Here is a 14,945-nt window from a genome sequence, read left to right as displayed (position 1 = left end):
ATGGATGATAGGCTGACATCGTAAGTTCTGCTGCACTTAGAGACGTTGTTTGATTTGATTGGTCGCCCGAAGGGCAACATTCAGTTGTCATCTGAATGGCTGCCCTGTATGTCAATCAAGTGACGGCATTGATGCTAGGATGATATTTTTTTAATGTCACGCCGCGATCGACCAGCGATCGACCAGTGATCGACCAGTACCACCTCCGCGATCGACTTAATGAGCACCCCTGGTGTAGCACATCGAAGGAAAGGATTTGTGTATCGTTGTGTCAAAACCAATGAAGAATTGTTATCGAAAACAAAGACTGCGGTACCAGAAGCTTTTTTTTGTGTCACCCCAAGCCAGTTTGGAGCATTGTTGAAGATTATGAAATAAGTAAGTCTCCATTATCTGCATTGTTTGCGAAAAACCGAGACAGCTATCTAGAACACACCGAAATAAAAAAGTCTCACATCGAGATTGTGGATGATGGGCGAAATTCCAGTGTAACATACTTAAGTGTAATATACACAAGATTGAAGTAGAGTGAAACAAAAGGTTAAAAAAAGTACTAGAACATGCTGGTTTGGGGGTGCAGGGTGAGTATTCTTTACCTATATTTACCGCTCTATGTAACGTAATTTCAGAAATACAATTGAAATATTAAAGAAACATTTTGATTTGTTTAAGCAACAAAAGATAATAAAGTTGAAAAAAAAAAGTTATTTTATATGAATAAAGTCAAAAAAATGAAGAGAAGAAAATGAACAAAGTATTATTTAAGAAGAAAGTGACGTACAAAAGACCAAATTTCATTTATCACTGACTATTTGGACAAACTTCTTAATCAATGTCTTTGTCACAAAGGCTATTCCTGAATTTGATTGCATCATTCTGCGATGTTCTAGAACAGGGGTGGGCAAACTACGGCCCGGGGGCCACATCCGGCCCGCCAAGTGTTTGAATACGGCCCGCCCGTTCTTTCCAAAGTATTTAATTTAAAGTCAACATACAAGCTGGCATCATGGCTTGAGCCGACATTTTCATGGTTTGGCTGTTTTATCAATTTCGTTATTTGATGCGGTCTGTTGTTTACAAAGTGCTCCTGAAAAAAGGGACACAAGCACATAATAATAATAACAAATAATAATATAAAATAATAATAAATAATAAAAAAAAATTCGTATTATTATAAATTTATAACGCACTTTACACCAAATAAATTATCTGAAAGTGCACATATAACAGATTGCATAACACTTTTACAGATACAATAATTTCGTTATTTGATGCGGTCTGTTGTTTACAAAGTGCTCCTGAAAAAAAGGGACACAGGCATATAATAATAATAATATAAAATAATAATAACAAATAATATAAAATAATACTACATTTATTCTTCTTGTTATAAATTTATAATGCACTTTACATAATAATAATAATAATAATAATAATAATAATATAAAATAAATTTATTCTTATTATTATAAATTTATAACGCACTTTACATCAAATAAATAATCTTAAAGTGCACACATAGCAGATTGCATGACACTTTTACAGATTTAATAATTTCGTTATTTGATGTGGTCTGTTGTTTACAAAGTGCTCCTGAAAAAAGGGACACAAGCATATAATAATAATAATACAAATAATAATAATAACAAATAATAATAATAAAAAAACAATAAATTTATTATTATAAATTTATAACGCACTTTACATCAAATAAACGATCTCAAAGTGCACATATAGCAGATTGCATGACACTTTTACAGATACAATAATTCCAGCTGGACTGTTACATATAAAATATTGAGTCTGCCCCCCCGTCCATTTTGTTAAAGGAATGCGGCCCGCCAGTCAAAAAGTTTGCCCACCCCTGTTCTAGAATGACTTTGGTCCAGTTTGGTGTAGAACCACAGAAACTCCTGACCTCCAGCCCATCGATAAACTAATAAACTAATAAACTAATAAACTAATAAACTAATAAACTAATAAACTAATAAACTAATAAACTAATAAACTAATAAACTAATAAACTAATAAACTAATAAACTAATAAACTAATAAACAAGGAATGAAAGCTCATATAGCCGACAAGATTAGATCCAAATCCACGAGTTGGTCCAGTTTCATTTCCAGTCGGGGTAAAACTGAGGCGTTCCAATCGTGTTATCGCTTTTCCCTGACTGTGTGTCACTACTACACACCGACACAGACACACACCACAAATACACACAACTGCAAATGAGATACTTGTGCTGCTGTGACACATTGCAAGTACACCAGTTGACATGCTCACAGTGCGTGGCACAGAACTGGCATATAGTACTACGTAGTACATACATACATACGTACATACCCCGCAGGCCGTATATTCCTGGTGACAAACATGACAGTCGTCACAAAAAAATGATGGATGTGTTCCCGAGTTGTCATGGAAAGTGCTGGAGGTGTGAAAACCAGGACCCAAAGATTCCATAAATAATGGAAAAAAAATAGGATAAGGTAGTCTTCATGTCAGCGATTTATTCATACGGAATAACATTTATGGATAATGATTGGCATTAAAAATGTCACGCACATACGTGTACATATCTCCATGCAACATGCACGCATGAACAGATCCTTTTCATGCCTCGCAATAATGGATCAGGTGCTGCCCAGTTTTTCATCTCCTGTTCTTGTTCTCCATGAACTCCACAATTAGGAATCCCACCCAGTTTCTCATCTCCGTGATGAAGTCATTAACCTCATCTTCAGCCACCAGCATCAGGGTGAAGAGAATAGGCTGTTTCTTCAAATCGACAGTCGCATTATTCATTGAAAAAGATCCATTAATCCATCCATGTGTTAACATTGGAAAAGATATTGATTGATATACATTATAGATATGTAGGGTGGACTGGTGGTTAGCCTGCAGGCCACACAGCTAGGAGATTGTATTGTATATTTCTTACCTACCTTTTGAGTGTTAAGTTGCTGTGTGATGATTTTTGCATTTTTAAAAAAAATTGTTTTTTTCCTAAGATGTCAGTCAGACTGTTATATTAAATAATGACCTCCCAGTAATTTTCAATGGGTTGCCTTGTTACAGCCGCAAACGTAATAACTGCCCACAAACGTAATAAACCACAAACGTGATAATCCCGCAAATGTAATAAATTTCCCACAAACGTAATAAAATTTGCCCACTGCAAACATAATACTGAATTTCTTGCATTTGCAGGAAATTATTACATTTTTGTTGTGGGCGTACATGTGCGTTTTAGTTACAGTATATTATTGTATGTGGGATTTTGTGTGTGTATATGGGGAAGAAATAATCAAAAGAAATAATAAAATATAATAATTATAATAATAATAATAATAATAGTAATAACATTCTAATAAAACAATTGCAATAATCACAATTATGTTATCTTTTTAATTTAAAATAAATTATAATTTAATAATTAAAGATTCTTTTAATGTATTCAAATAATACTTTTTGAATAATATTTTTTCCACAAAAAAAGAAAAAAATATATCTTGTTAAAATCCTCAAAATGACATCTACATCTTCTCCCTCATAAAAAGAAGAAAGAACAAACAACAACAACCACAAAGATCATTATTTTGTCTCATACTACATTAGTGGGAAGTTATTACATTTACAGATATTCACTTTCCCACATATGTAATAATTTCCTGCAAATGTAATAGTTATTACATTTGCAGGAAATGATCTTTTGTGTACATAGTAAACGTTTTAGATCTTTGACTTGAGCTCATGGGTGGATCATCAGCCAGGATCTGGTGAGGGAGGAAGAGGAAGTCAATGGTGCGAAACAGAAAGGAAGACTACGCATCATGATGATTCCCTCTCGATGCCGTACTTTCTCCGCTTGGTACTTTTCCTTTCTTGCATCACTTCCCTCTGATGTATTGTTATGTCCAACCGGTCTTCATTTCTTTCTTTCATAGTCCTGGTCTTGCTCTTGATTTGGTTTGGAAATCCATACGGCTCAGGCAAAAGTGAAGGCTGCTCTCTTGTCGTCTCTGCACCCCCCCCCCCCCCCCCCCCCCCCGAGCGTTCTCTGTTATCATTTCTACACAAGTCCGACGCACACAGACACAAAAATTGACATTGTGTCTTGCTTTGATTGACAGGCTGCATCCAATGGCTTTTTTCTCTATTGGCAAAATGTACACACACACACACACACACACACACACACACACTTCAACAGAAGTCAGGGAAGTGGTGTGTGACTTACGTATGTGGAGGTTTATGCATGTAAGTATTAGCATAGGCTAAGTTGAATCCTCAATGTAATTCAATTGATTTCCTCCATCATTATGTAGAATTTAAAATTGAAGTATTTGATACTGATCCGATACCAAGTAAATACACGGCTAGTATCGCCGATACACAAGTGATACACAAGAAACGGCTGCAGTCGGACAGGAAACCAACTGAAGCTTAAGTATTGATCTTTTTACATTGGTATCCATCCATGTGGACGCCCCCCTCCCCCCCGGTGCGCCACCATGCCCATCTTAGCAGCTCAGTCTACCAGATTAACAAATTGGCTGAGCACAGTGGTGCGCCGCACGAAATTAGCACCGGACGGACGGGGTGCGCCACCTTGCACTGAGCCATGAACCTACAACCTTATGTGGTCCAAAACTACATAAGTAAAGTATAAAGTATCTCCAGTAGGAATCCTGGTGATGACATCAGACTGAATTGAGTGTAGCGTCCGAAGCGTAGGGCGTCTAGAGCAGGGGTGCTCATTAAGTCGATCGCGATCTACCGGTCGATCGCGGAGGTGGTACTGGTCGATCGCTGGTCGATCGCGGCGTGACATTAAAAAAATATCATCCCAGCATCAATGCCGTCACTTGATTGATATACAGGGCAGCCATTCAGATGACAACTGAATGTTGCCCTTCGGGCGACCAATCAAATCAAACAACGTCTCTAAGTGCAGCAGAACTTACGATGTCAGCCTATCATCCATCCCCGTTACTTGATTGACATACAGGACAACCAGTCAGATGACAACTGAATTTTGACCTTTAGGTCACCGCTCATGCGTAAACAGCGATGCAAAGTGCTAAGCTAGTCGGCGAATTGCGTCAGATTTTAAGCCCTCGCTAAAGTTTATGGTCACTAAAATGAGTGAAGGAGCTGGACCAAGTAAAAAGGCAAAAACTGGACCAAGTAAAAAGGCAAAAACATATCACTTCCATACGGATATGGAATATTATACGGATATTATGATACGGATATTATCCATGACTGATAAACATTTGGAAGTGTGCTTGAGGCTGGCTATCAGCAGCTACTGTCCGGACTATGCATCCCTGGCTGGTTCAATTCAGTGCAAGTCATCAAAGTAAACTCAGGTAATTACAAAAAATGTTAATAGTTAATTATGTGTGTTTTGCAATATTGGCTCATTTGGTTATGTAAGGTACATCAACATACATTGTACGTACAAATAATCCTCAATACATTTGAAAATAAATAGATGTTTTGCATTTTTGTAGTGGGTAGATCATTTTGACTCGGTCATTTTAAAAGTAGCTCGCATGCTGAAAAAGTGTGAGCACCCCTGGTCTAGAGTCACGTTTTACAGTTTTCACGAACATATGCTCATGGAGGGAACGTGTTGGCGCCAACCAACCACACTTGGTCACTTGTAACAGTCGCTTTTACACGACGTGATTGAAAGGCATAAATAATCAACTTGCGCCAAATCAAACTGTTACACAAATTTTATGTCGATATCAATAAAAATGATAAAAAACAAACCCAAAACGATGCCACATTATGTCTACTGTCTGACAAATAATATTCTCCAAAAGCAGATTAAACCTCCATTGCCACAGCCTAACAAAAATTTTCCAAAGTATTATAAAGGTATTATACATACATGACAACAAATACACATTTTAAATAGTACAGTACAGTAAGCCCTCGTTTATCACAGTTACTTGGTTCCAGACCCGACTGTGATAAGTGAATTTCTGCAAGTTACGGTTACTCATTTATAAAAAGAATGTTTACATAATTTGATAATATAAAACCCACTTATGACCTTCTAAATACAGTTTTAATATGACTGGAGCCCTCTAGACATGAAATAGCACCCCTATAGTCACATTTAAAACGGTATTATCCAATATAGTCTGGATTGAATACACAACAGTAGCTTTTTTAATGGGATTACTGTGATTCAGTCTACAATAAAATCCTGTTGCTACACTTACTTTGAAAAAGTAATCTGATTACTGCTTTAAAAAGTAACTTAGATATGTTTAAAATAATCAATCAAGTTAGAGTAAAAGTTACAATGACAACCGTTTTTGCCAATTTTGCTATGTCGCTTATGTCACTTACAAGGGTTGCAGGCGTATGCTGGAGCCTATCCTAGCTGACTTTGGGTGGGAGGCGGGGTAAGGCGGGGTACACCCTGGACTGGTCACTAGCCAATCGTAGTCTGACATTTAATTTTGAGCTTAAAAACTTTTTCCTGTAAGAAATACAGTAAACCTGGGATATATCGGATTCAATTGTTCCCACTGGTTTTGTCCGATATAAGCGAAATCCGTTATATGCGTATACCGGAAAATGTCCGTTTTACGCATATATCGGATTTATATCCGGTATATGTGTAAATCGGATTTTATCCGTTATAAAAAGGCACTTCCTTGACTATGTTTCCAATGTACCTGGACGCGCAGGCAACGCTGCAAACGCTGCAAATGACGTCGTATAGCGGCCTGTCACGATTCGGCGAATCGGAGCGCCACGATGCGGCCATCCGATATATGCCAGGGAAATTTAATGGAAATGCATTGGAACGGGACTGGAGATTTTGTCCGAAATAGGCGAAATCCGTTATAAAAAATCCGATATATGCAATGAATTTTTATTGGAAATGCATTACAGAAAAATCGGTTCTTTTTTATCTGTCCGTTGTGAGCGAATTTCCGATATATCCGAGTCCGATATATCCGAGGTTTACTGTAGTTTCTTTTTTGTGTTTCTTATTGTTCTCATTTTTGCCATTTTTGTTTTTATTTGTATTTTTTTTTCTATTTCTGCAGTATGCCTCAGGCTTGGTATGGCTTGATGGCTCACTGCGAGCGAAAGCGAAAGCGAAAGTGAAAGGAGAGGGGGAATTTTTGTGTCTGGAGCTGATTGATGTGTTCCAAAAGTCAGCCTTAACGATCTGCGTCGCTGCAGCTGAAATATTTTTGCGGAGGTTCATGTTTGCGGCGTGCCGGCGTGGTGAGCGTTGCCACCTCCGGCCAGGCTCTGGAGACTAGGGGGGCGGGGGGGGGGAGGCTAATATGATACTGTATTTATCTTTCCCAATATTTCAGCAGTCGACTGACAAAGGTTGATAAAAACAAAGGTTTGATAAAAATAATATTTTTGTATTTCCTGCTAGAAATAAATCTTTGAAAGCTGAAGCATATTTTTTGGTGTAAACTTTTGTCGTAAGTAAGTGATTAGCAGATGTGCTAAAGATCAATCAAAATGACTGGAGCGGCTAATTGCGTTGAAACTCTTCTCAACGGGGTTTCTGACCCGCTTTTGTGATTTCTTTGTGCGCCCGCAGTGAGGCGGGTTGCTGTGAGAACGTGACTCACAGGCATGCCCATATGTGCCGGTGGGAGGTAACTCGGCATGCTGCATCAATGTCCCCGCTAATTTTGTGTCTTAACCCCCCCCCACCAAGTATAACATCTCTAATTAGGGAAGCACCGCAGTTTGTTCCGTTAGCTCACTGCTAACTCCTTTCAGCCGATACGGTGTTCATTGCCAGAATGGCGGCGACATCAGAAGATGTTTAACTCCGATGTAGACGCGTCACGACTTGTAACGGATCCCGTACACAAACATGGACTCTCATCCGTCCATTACAAGCCCAGCTTGGCTCTCCTGTTTGCTGCATGCTGTGTGTGTGTGTGTGTGTGTGTGTGTGTGTGTGTGTGTGCATAGGCTTGCTCCATCTCCACGTGGTGCGCTAAGCGGGTCAGTGCGTCTCCTGGGTGAGATGGTGCGCTGCTTATTGACCCGAGGCTGCATGTCTGCACGAGACAGCAGGGGGTGCAGCGGCCTCAGACGGGGGCTTGGCTTCAGGCAAAAGTGTGGCTGAGTCTTCTTTGGTTTGTGGTCCAATCAGGATGGACGTATGAACCTTACTAGAAACTCCTTTAGTAGAGAACGTATGCGATGAAATTGAAAGGATAATTGAAATTGAAACCCATTTTTATTCTCTGGCTTTTAACTCGGAGTGAGTCGTTTGGTCCTGTTTCTTTTAGTTCCCCCATCCCGCCACATTTCCTCACTAAACAATTGAGCTTCTTTATGGTAATGGTAATGGTAATGGTAATGGTTTTATTTCATTTGAACATGCATCAGATTCCAATTGAGTGCATCCCATAATCAGTTCCCAGTTCCACATGTCCAAAAGGAGTAGGAAGAAGCAAAGCTTATTAAATCCTACCCCTCCATCTGGTACTTTTACAATCACTAACTGTTTTATTTGTTCACTTCCTGCTTTCCATAATACAGTTTAAGGTTTTTAATTTTAATTTTAATTTTAATTTTAATTTTAATTTTAATTTTAATTTTAATTTTAATTTTAATTTTAATTTTAATTTTAATTTTAATTTTAATTTTAATTTTAATTTTGTCATGTACCGAAATATGAGGTGATATGAGCATCCAATGCCATAATGGGTACCATAGTAAGTGTCAATATAGTGATATATATAGCACATCATGACTGGTTCAAGACTAATTTTAATTTTAATTTTAATTTTAATTTTAATTTTAATTTTAATTTTAATTTTAATTTTAATTTTAATTTTAATTTTAATTTTAATTTTAATTTTAATTTTAAATGTTATTTTTGTTTTGTTTTTATTTTATTTTCATTAATATTGAATCAACTGAATGGTTGAGAATAGAAAGCGCGTAGTGCTGATCTTAGAGAGCATTGTGTACTTTGTACTCTGTACTCTGTGTACTCTGTTGTGTGGCATAATAAAAAGCAGCATGTCAGCAGCAATCAGGTCCCCTGTCAACAACCAACCAAGAACGTCTGCCAGCTTAGCAAACCAAAAGCGGCTTTACTGCAATCGTGGAAAAAGAAGTGTAGTCTTTAAAGTCATAGACAGATCCAATCATGGATTTATGATGCTGATTTTGATATTGATATATTTTGATATATTTGCCAACGAAATGTCGTTGCCTGGCTCCCATATAATAACAGACACAAAAGAAGATAAGTAATAATAAATAATAATAATAATAATAATAATAATAATGTGGAGAATAAATAGATAGATAGATAGTGCTATTGGGTAATAAAGGTGTAAGTTTTTACCCCCCCCCCAAAATACCGTAATTTTTGTTGTATGAACTGATACTTTGAACTAATTATGAACAATTATGTACTAGGCTGGTTGTGGCAAAAACTGGTGGGAAAAAGATTTTTTCCGATGGGAACAATTCAAAATAGAAAATGCATAAAAGCTTATGATTATTAGTTAGAGATCCATTTAAAAACCCCAAGTCAGGATTATGTTCTATCTGCCATTTAACAAAAGGGCTCCCATTTGTCTCTCCTGCCCCCCCCCCCCCCAGGATGCTTTTGAAGTGCTGGCTGAGAACTATGAATTGAGTCAGCTGAAGAGTTCATGCCTGACTTTCCGAAGAGCTGCATCGGTCCTGAAGAGTCTGTCGTGGGCTGTGAAGTGCATGGCAGCCACTCAAGGCCTGCCGTGCCTGGGGGAGCCCACCAAAGCCGTCATGGAGGTAAAGCGCTCATTCAGCCAATATAGACAGATCCCACCGCCTTCGTTTAAAGTCTGCTTGCACGTATTTTTACCCATTCAATTACTACGTACTTGAATATTTCTCTTGAATTGAAGCGCTCATGTGTTTGCGTGGTTATACAGTAGAGTCTTGGTTAGCGTATGCCCCGGTTAATATGTTTTTTTGGTTAGTGACTTTTGCCTCAGTTTAAGTACATTTTCTAGTTGACTCTTTAGTTTGAGTTATTTTGCATCTGCAATGAAAATAAAAGCAGATACATGAAGTGGAAACACAAATTCAAGAAAAAACTCACAACAAAACACAAATGTAATGTACTATGTAAGTACTATTCCATGTACCAAACTGTACTGCTTGAGAGAAACTAGGCACCCCAGACGTAAGGTGCTTTATGATTATTCTTAACATTGGTGATATTGCTGCACCCCCCCCCCCCCCCCCCACCCACAAACGTAATAAACCACAAACAGAATACAAATCTGCAGTTTTAAATGTAATAATCCCCTGCAAATGTAAATTTGCAGGAAATTATTACATTTTGTTTGTGGGCATACATTTGCGTTTTAGTTACAGTATATTATTGTATGTGTGATTTTGTGCGTGTATATGGGGAATAAATAATCAAAATAATAGCAATAAGGATTTTATTAAAACAATTGCAATCATCACAATTATGTTATCTTTTAAAATTTTAAATAAATTATAATTTATTAATAAAATATTCCTTTAATGTATTCAAATGATAGTCTTTGAATAATATTTTTTCCACAAAAAAAAAAGAAAAAAAAAGAATTATCTTGTTAAAATCCTCAAAATGACATGTACATCTTCTTCCTCATTAAAAGAAGAAAGAACAAACAACAACCACAAAGATCATTATTTTGGAAAAGTTATTACGTTTACAGATATTCACTTTCCCACATATGTAATAATTTCCTGCAAATGTAATAGTTATTACATTTGCAGGAAATTCAATATTTCATTTGCAGTGGGCAAATTTTATTACGTTTGTGGGCAGTTATTACGTTTGCGGGTGTAAAAGTGGAATAATATACGTATATAATAATATTATACATTTAACAGTTATCCTCTTCTATCTGAATCTGAACCACAAAACATTCCGGGGTTGACACCAAAGTTGGCGTTCATCTGTCAAAGCACATTTCCTATACGAGATATTGGAGGTCAAACATAAAAAAAGGTACATTAATGAAATAAGTCATTTATACAAATATACAAGCATCACACACGTTTTGATCGTTAATGAAAAAAACGCGTTTTACTGGGTTACTTGGTGTAAGATATCGAAATATCAATATCGAAAGCTTTAAGTCTCGTCTTAAAACCCACTTTTATTCTCTGGCTTTTAACTCAGAGTGAGTCGTATGGTCCTGTGTCTTTTAGTTCTTTGTTTTTATTGTAATTGGTTCTATTTTTTATACTTGTATTGCTTTGTTTTCTTGTTTTTAATATTTTAATATCTATTTTATTATTTTATTTCTTAAATGCTCTTTTAGTTTTGGATTATTACTTTTTATTTTTACTCGTCTGTGCAGCACTTTGGAAACTCTGTTTATAAAATGTGCTGTATAAATAAAGTGGATTGGATTGGATTGGATAAGATCTTGAGTTGAAAACCGATGGCCTCTTACTAGCCTGGGATAGCCATAGCAGTTGGAGGGTACACCAGACCAGGGCTCGAGAGCTTTCCCAGTTTATTTTACAGGACAGTGCAGCAGCATTTCCCCCAGCACACACAAACAATTTCACCCAGCCCCTTTTACCTGTGAAGGGCCAACCACGGTTCCCCATGAGAGGCTGAAGCAAGTCCAAAAGATGCCCAATTTATCTTCCTAAACACCCTTCATATTAAATATAAGACCTTCAGGAGTCCCCCACTGAAGGGTCACTTCCTGTGTATCTATATATAAACACTCACGTACGCCTAACAACTTGATTCCCAACTACCACCCAGTCAATTCCCCCCCTCCTCCAGGTGGCACTTGGGAGAGTCCAATTGAGGTGATCAGCCTCTGGCCTGCACTCCCAGGGCGTGCGTCCAGGTTTGGGCCATGACCAATCACCTCAAACAAAAGGAGAAACTGATGAGAAATTAGGAACACAAATGACTTCTGAATAAAAAACTAACTAACAAAAGTGGCACTTAAACGGCAAACAAATATAATTAAAGCACTAACTAACGAAAATATATGTAAATAACTAAAGCCAACTATATACACAGAGAAACATGACAGTGTAGGCGGGGCATACACCGGATCAGTGAGGTTGGATTGGCAGCTCCCTCACACTTGGCCATCGCTCCGCCGTCGTACTCGAGCAGAAAATGGCAGGTTGTCATCGAAATATTGCCAACGCTATCTTGAAGAGACGCCCTGTCTGGGAATGCAAGGTTAGCTGAAGCATTCAGCTGATAAAATACAGACTCTCTTGGTGCATGTTTCAAAATCTGTCAAGTCTGTCAGCTCGACGGCGGAATCATCAAAGAAAATAACATTCATTTCTCACAAAGACCAAATTAGCCTGCCAATGAACGACCTCTTGCTCGTGTTGTTTTTCCAGCAGTCAGACAATCACCGGCAGTGACGCTTTTTTCTTGCTTTTCTCTGCCTTGTTCGAAACTTGGATCAGGAGAAGACAAGATGCCAAAAACTGAAGCAGAGGCGATAGGTCAAAGCAAAAGGCTTGTGAACATTTTGAGTGACAGACAGGAGCGAATGAACATCACAAGTGCAAGGAACAAGAAAAAGCTGACATGAAGGTCCTGGGCATTGAGGCAGAGGTTGGGATGCATAGACAGGAGGTGTATGGTGTGCGTATGGAGTGTGTGTTTGTGTGTTTGTGTGTAGCATTCTTAGCTCGAGGCTTAAAAAGCTAGCGAGGGCTGCACGACTGAGCCGTTATCAGCGTTACCGTGTTTTTTTTGTTTAGCTAGATGTTAGCTTCACTGACTCCCTGCCACGTGAGGTCATCGATTAGCGAACAAGCCTGAAGAAATCGATGTGTAACAGACACACAAAGGCTTTCAGAGCGTAGCGCGTTTAAAAAGAGATGAGGCCTGATCTGACCCATTACCTTAATGAAGACCAATCTAATTCGGATAATTAGTTGTGCTTCACCGAGGCAGACAATTAAAGTGAGAACACACTCTTGTTTCAAAGCAAATCATATTTCATAATAATTACATTCTCGCAAAAATAACGTATTAACTGCGGCAACTAATTTATTTAATTAATTTTGTTACATTTTTTAGTATAGTTAAGCAAACCTTTCTGTTACCACGGCAGACGGAAGTACAGTGGAGCTTCGCCACAGTCTGATGCTCTTTTTTTAATGAATTGTTTTTTAATGAAATTTTTTTTTAAAAATATTTTTTTAAAACCAAACGTCAACAGCAATACAAACACACTCAAAACAAACTGGACACACACAGCACACAATTTGACTATCCCACATTCCCTGTCATGGTGCAATTCGAGTCATTTCCTTAATTTTTGCCCGTGAACTATGGAGGACCAAAACTGCCAAAATAATAAATAAATAAAAAAAAGTGGAAATAAAAACAAAAATGAAAAAAAAAATCAAAAAAATTAAATACTAAAAAATTAATATAAATGGAAATAAAAACAAAAATAAAAAAATATATACATAAATAAAAAAATAAAAGCTAAAATAAATAAAAAAAATAAAAAACAAGATTCAAAAATTGAAAATAAATACAAAAATAAATATATAAATAGAATTACATATCAATAAATAAATAAAAGCACTCTGCTCTCATATGTATTTATTTCATGCTGCAGACAATGTCAGCTTGAAATGCAGAAGGAAAAACTATTCAAATGAGGGGGCGGTCCTAAGTGTGTCTTGGGTTGAACTGTTCGCCTATTGGTTGATCGACATGTGAGTGCGAAAATCGACTAGGTATGCCTGCAAACGGCCACAGCAAGAGGAAGTATACAGGGAGAAAAGTATACATTTACCGGGACAATAATGGCGGGGTCCACCAGGAAGTCGGTGTCCGAGCTGGAGATTGCAGCCATATTTACCGCCATTGAGGGGGTAAAGGCCATTTTTTGGTAATGGCTTTTTTTTTACCTGCTATTAACATGATTTTATATAAATACCTATCTTCTCTTAACACGAAGTCTCCCACCAGGTGGCCCAGATACAACGTCTCACATGAAAAAGTCACACTGTAACCCAAAATCCTCTCCATGGTTTTACATACCCTCTTCCAAAAATGAATGATATTTGGGCTGAACCAAAACACATGTGAATGGTTGACTTGACCGTACCACACTGACGCCAGCATGGCTGGGCAACTTTTAGATATTTTTGTTTAATTTCTGGTTTAATGAGAAATCTAATTATATTGTTCCAGCAATGCTCCCTCCAGACCCGAGATGATGTTGTGGTGTTTTGGGTCATAATCATACCCAACCATTCTGTTTCTGTAATGTTTGTTTTGAGCTCTTTTTCACATTTTTCTTTAATATATTTTGAGTATTCGCCTTTCCCTCCAGTCTGATGCGCTTTTATAGTTTTATTCTGACCTGAACACATCAACAGCAGTTTAATTCCAACACCGTGTACTGTATGTATCTGCGGTACACACATTTCTCTCGTCCGTCCATTACAAGAACACGAGATGCGTGTGTAGTCTGACTGATATAATACCTTACTCCCCCCTTGCATAAGCAGCACTTTATGTTTATTATACCTTTATTTACCCAGGCAAGCAATTTAAGAACAAATTCTTATTTACAAATGCAGTGTTGAAAATAAGAACAAGGTTATATAAGATTACTAATATCAATATAGTAAATATGTACAATACATACAATACAAAAGCATCAAACAACAACATTAAAACAATGGGATATGACAATAGGCCGAATCAGCAAACGCCGCATGAGCGCTTGGACTAGTTTTCCGAATTTTGGTCTTTGGTTTTCTGTTTGCAGTTGCTGGGGTACCTGTTCCATTGTAACCATTACGCACAAAGAGCATAATTTACATTCATGAAAATTGCATATTTACAAACTCAGTGTAAATAGTTCCAGACCATGGTATTATTATCGGTAGAAAAAAAAAA

At 37.4% G+C, this 14,945-nt stretch overlaps 1 protein-coding gene across 1 annotated transcript in view; it reads left to right on the top strand.

Annotated features, from left to right (window-relative positions):
• dntt (deoxynucleotidyltransferase, terminal) overlaps positions 1–14,945 on the top strand; it is an 88,272-nt gene that overhangs the window by 10,871 nt on the left and 62,456 nt on the right. Inside the window, exon 4 of the mRNA XM_058064827.1 lies at positions 9,641–9,811. Within this exon, the coding sequence (XP_057920810.1) occupies positions 9,641–9,811 (171 nt within the window). The remainder of the gene's footprint in view (positions 1–9,640; positions 9,812–14,945) is intronic.

This window comes from Doryrhamphus excisus, chromosome 2, assembly GCF_030265055.1.
Source record: "Doryrhamphus excisus isolate RoL2022-K1 chromosome 2, RoL_Dexc_1.0, whole genome shotgun sequence".
NCBI lineage: Eukaryota > Metazoa > Chordata > Actinopteri > Syngnathiformes > Syngnathidae > Doryrhamphus > Doryrhamphus excisus.
Note: the sequence above shows the minus strand (reverse complement) of the source record. Positions and strands in the feature narration are given on the sequence as shown.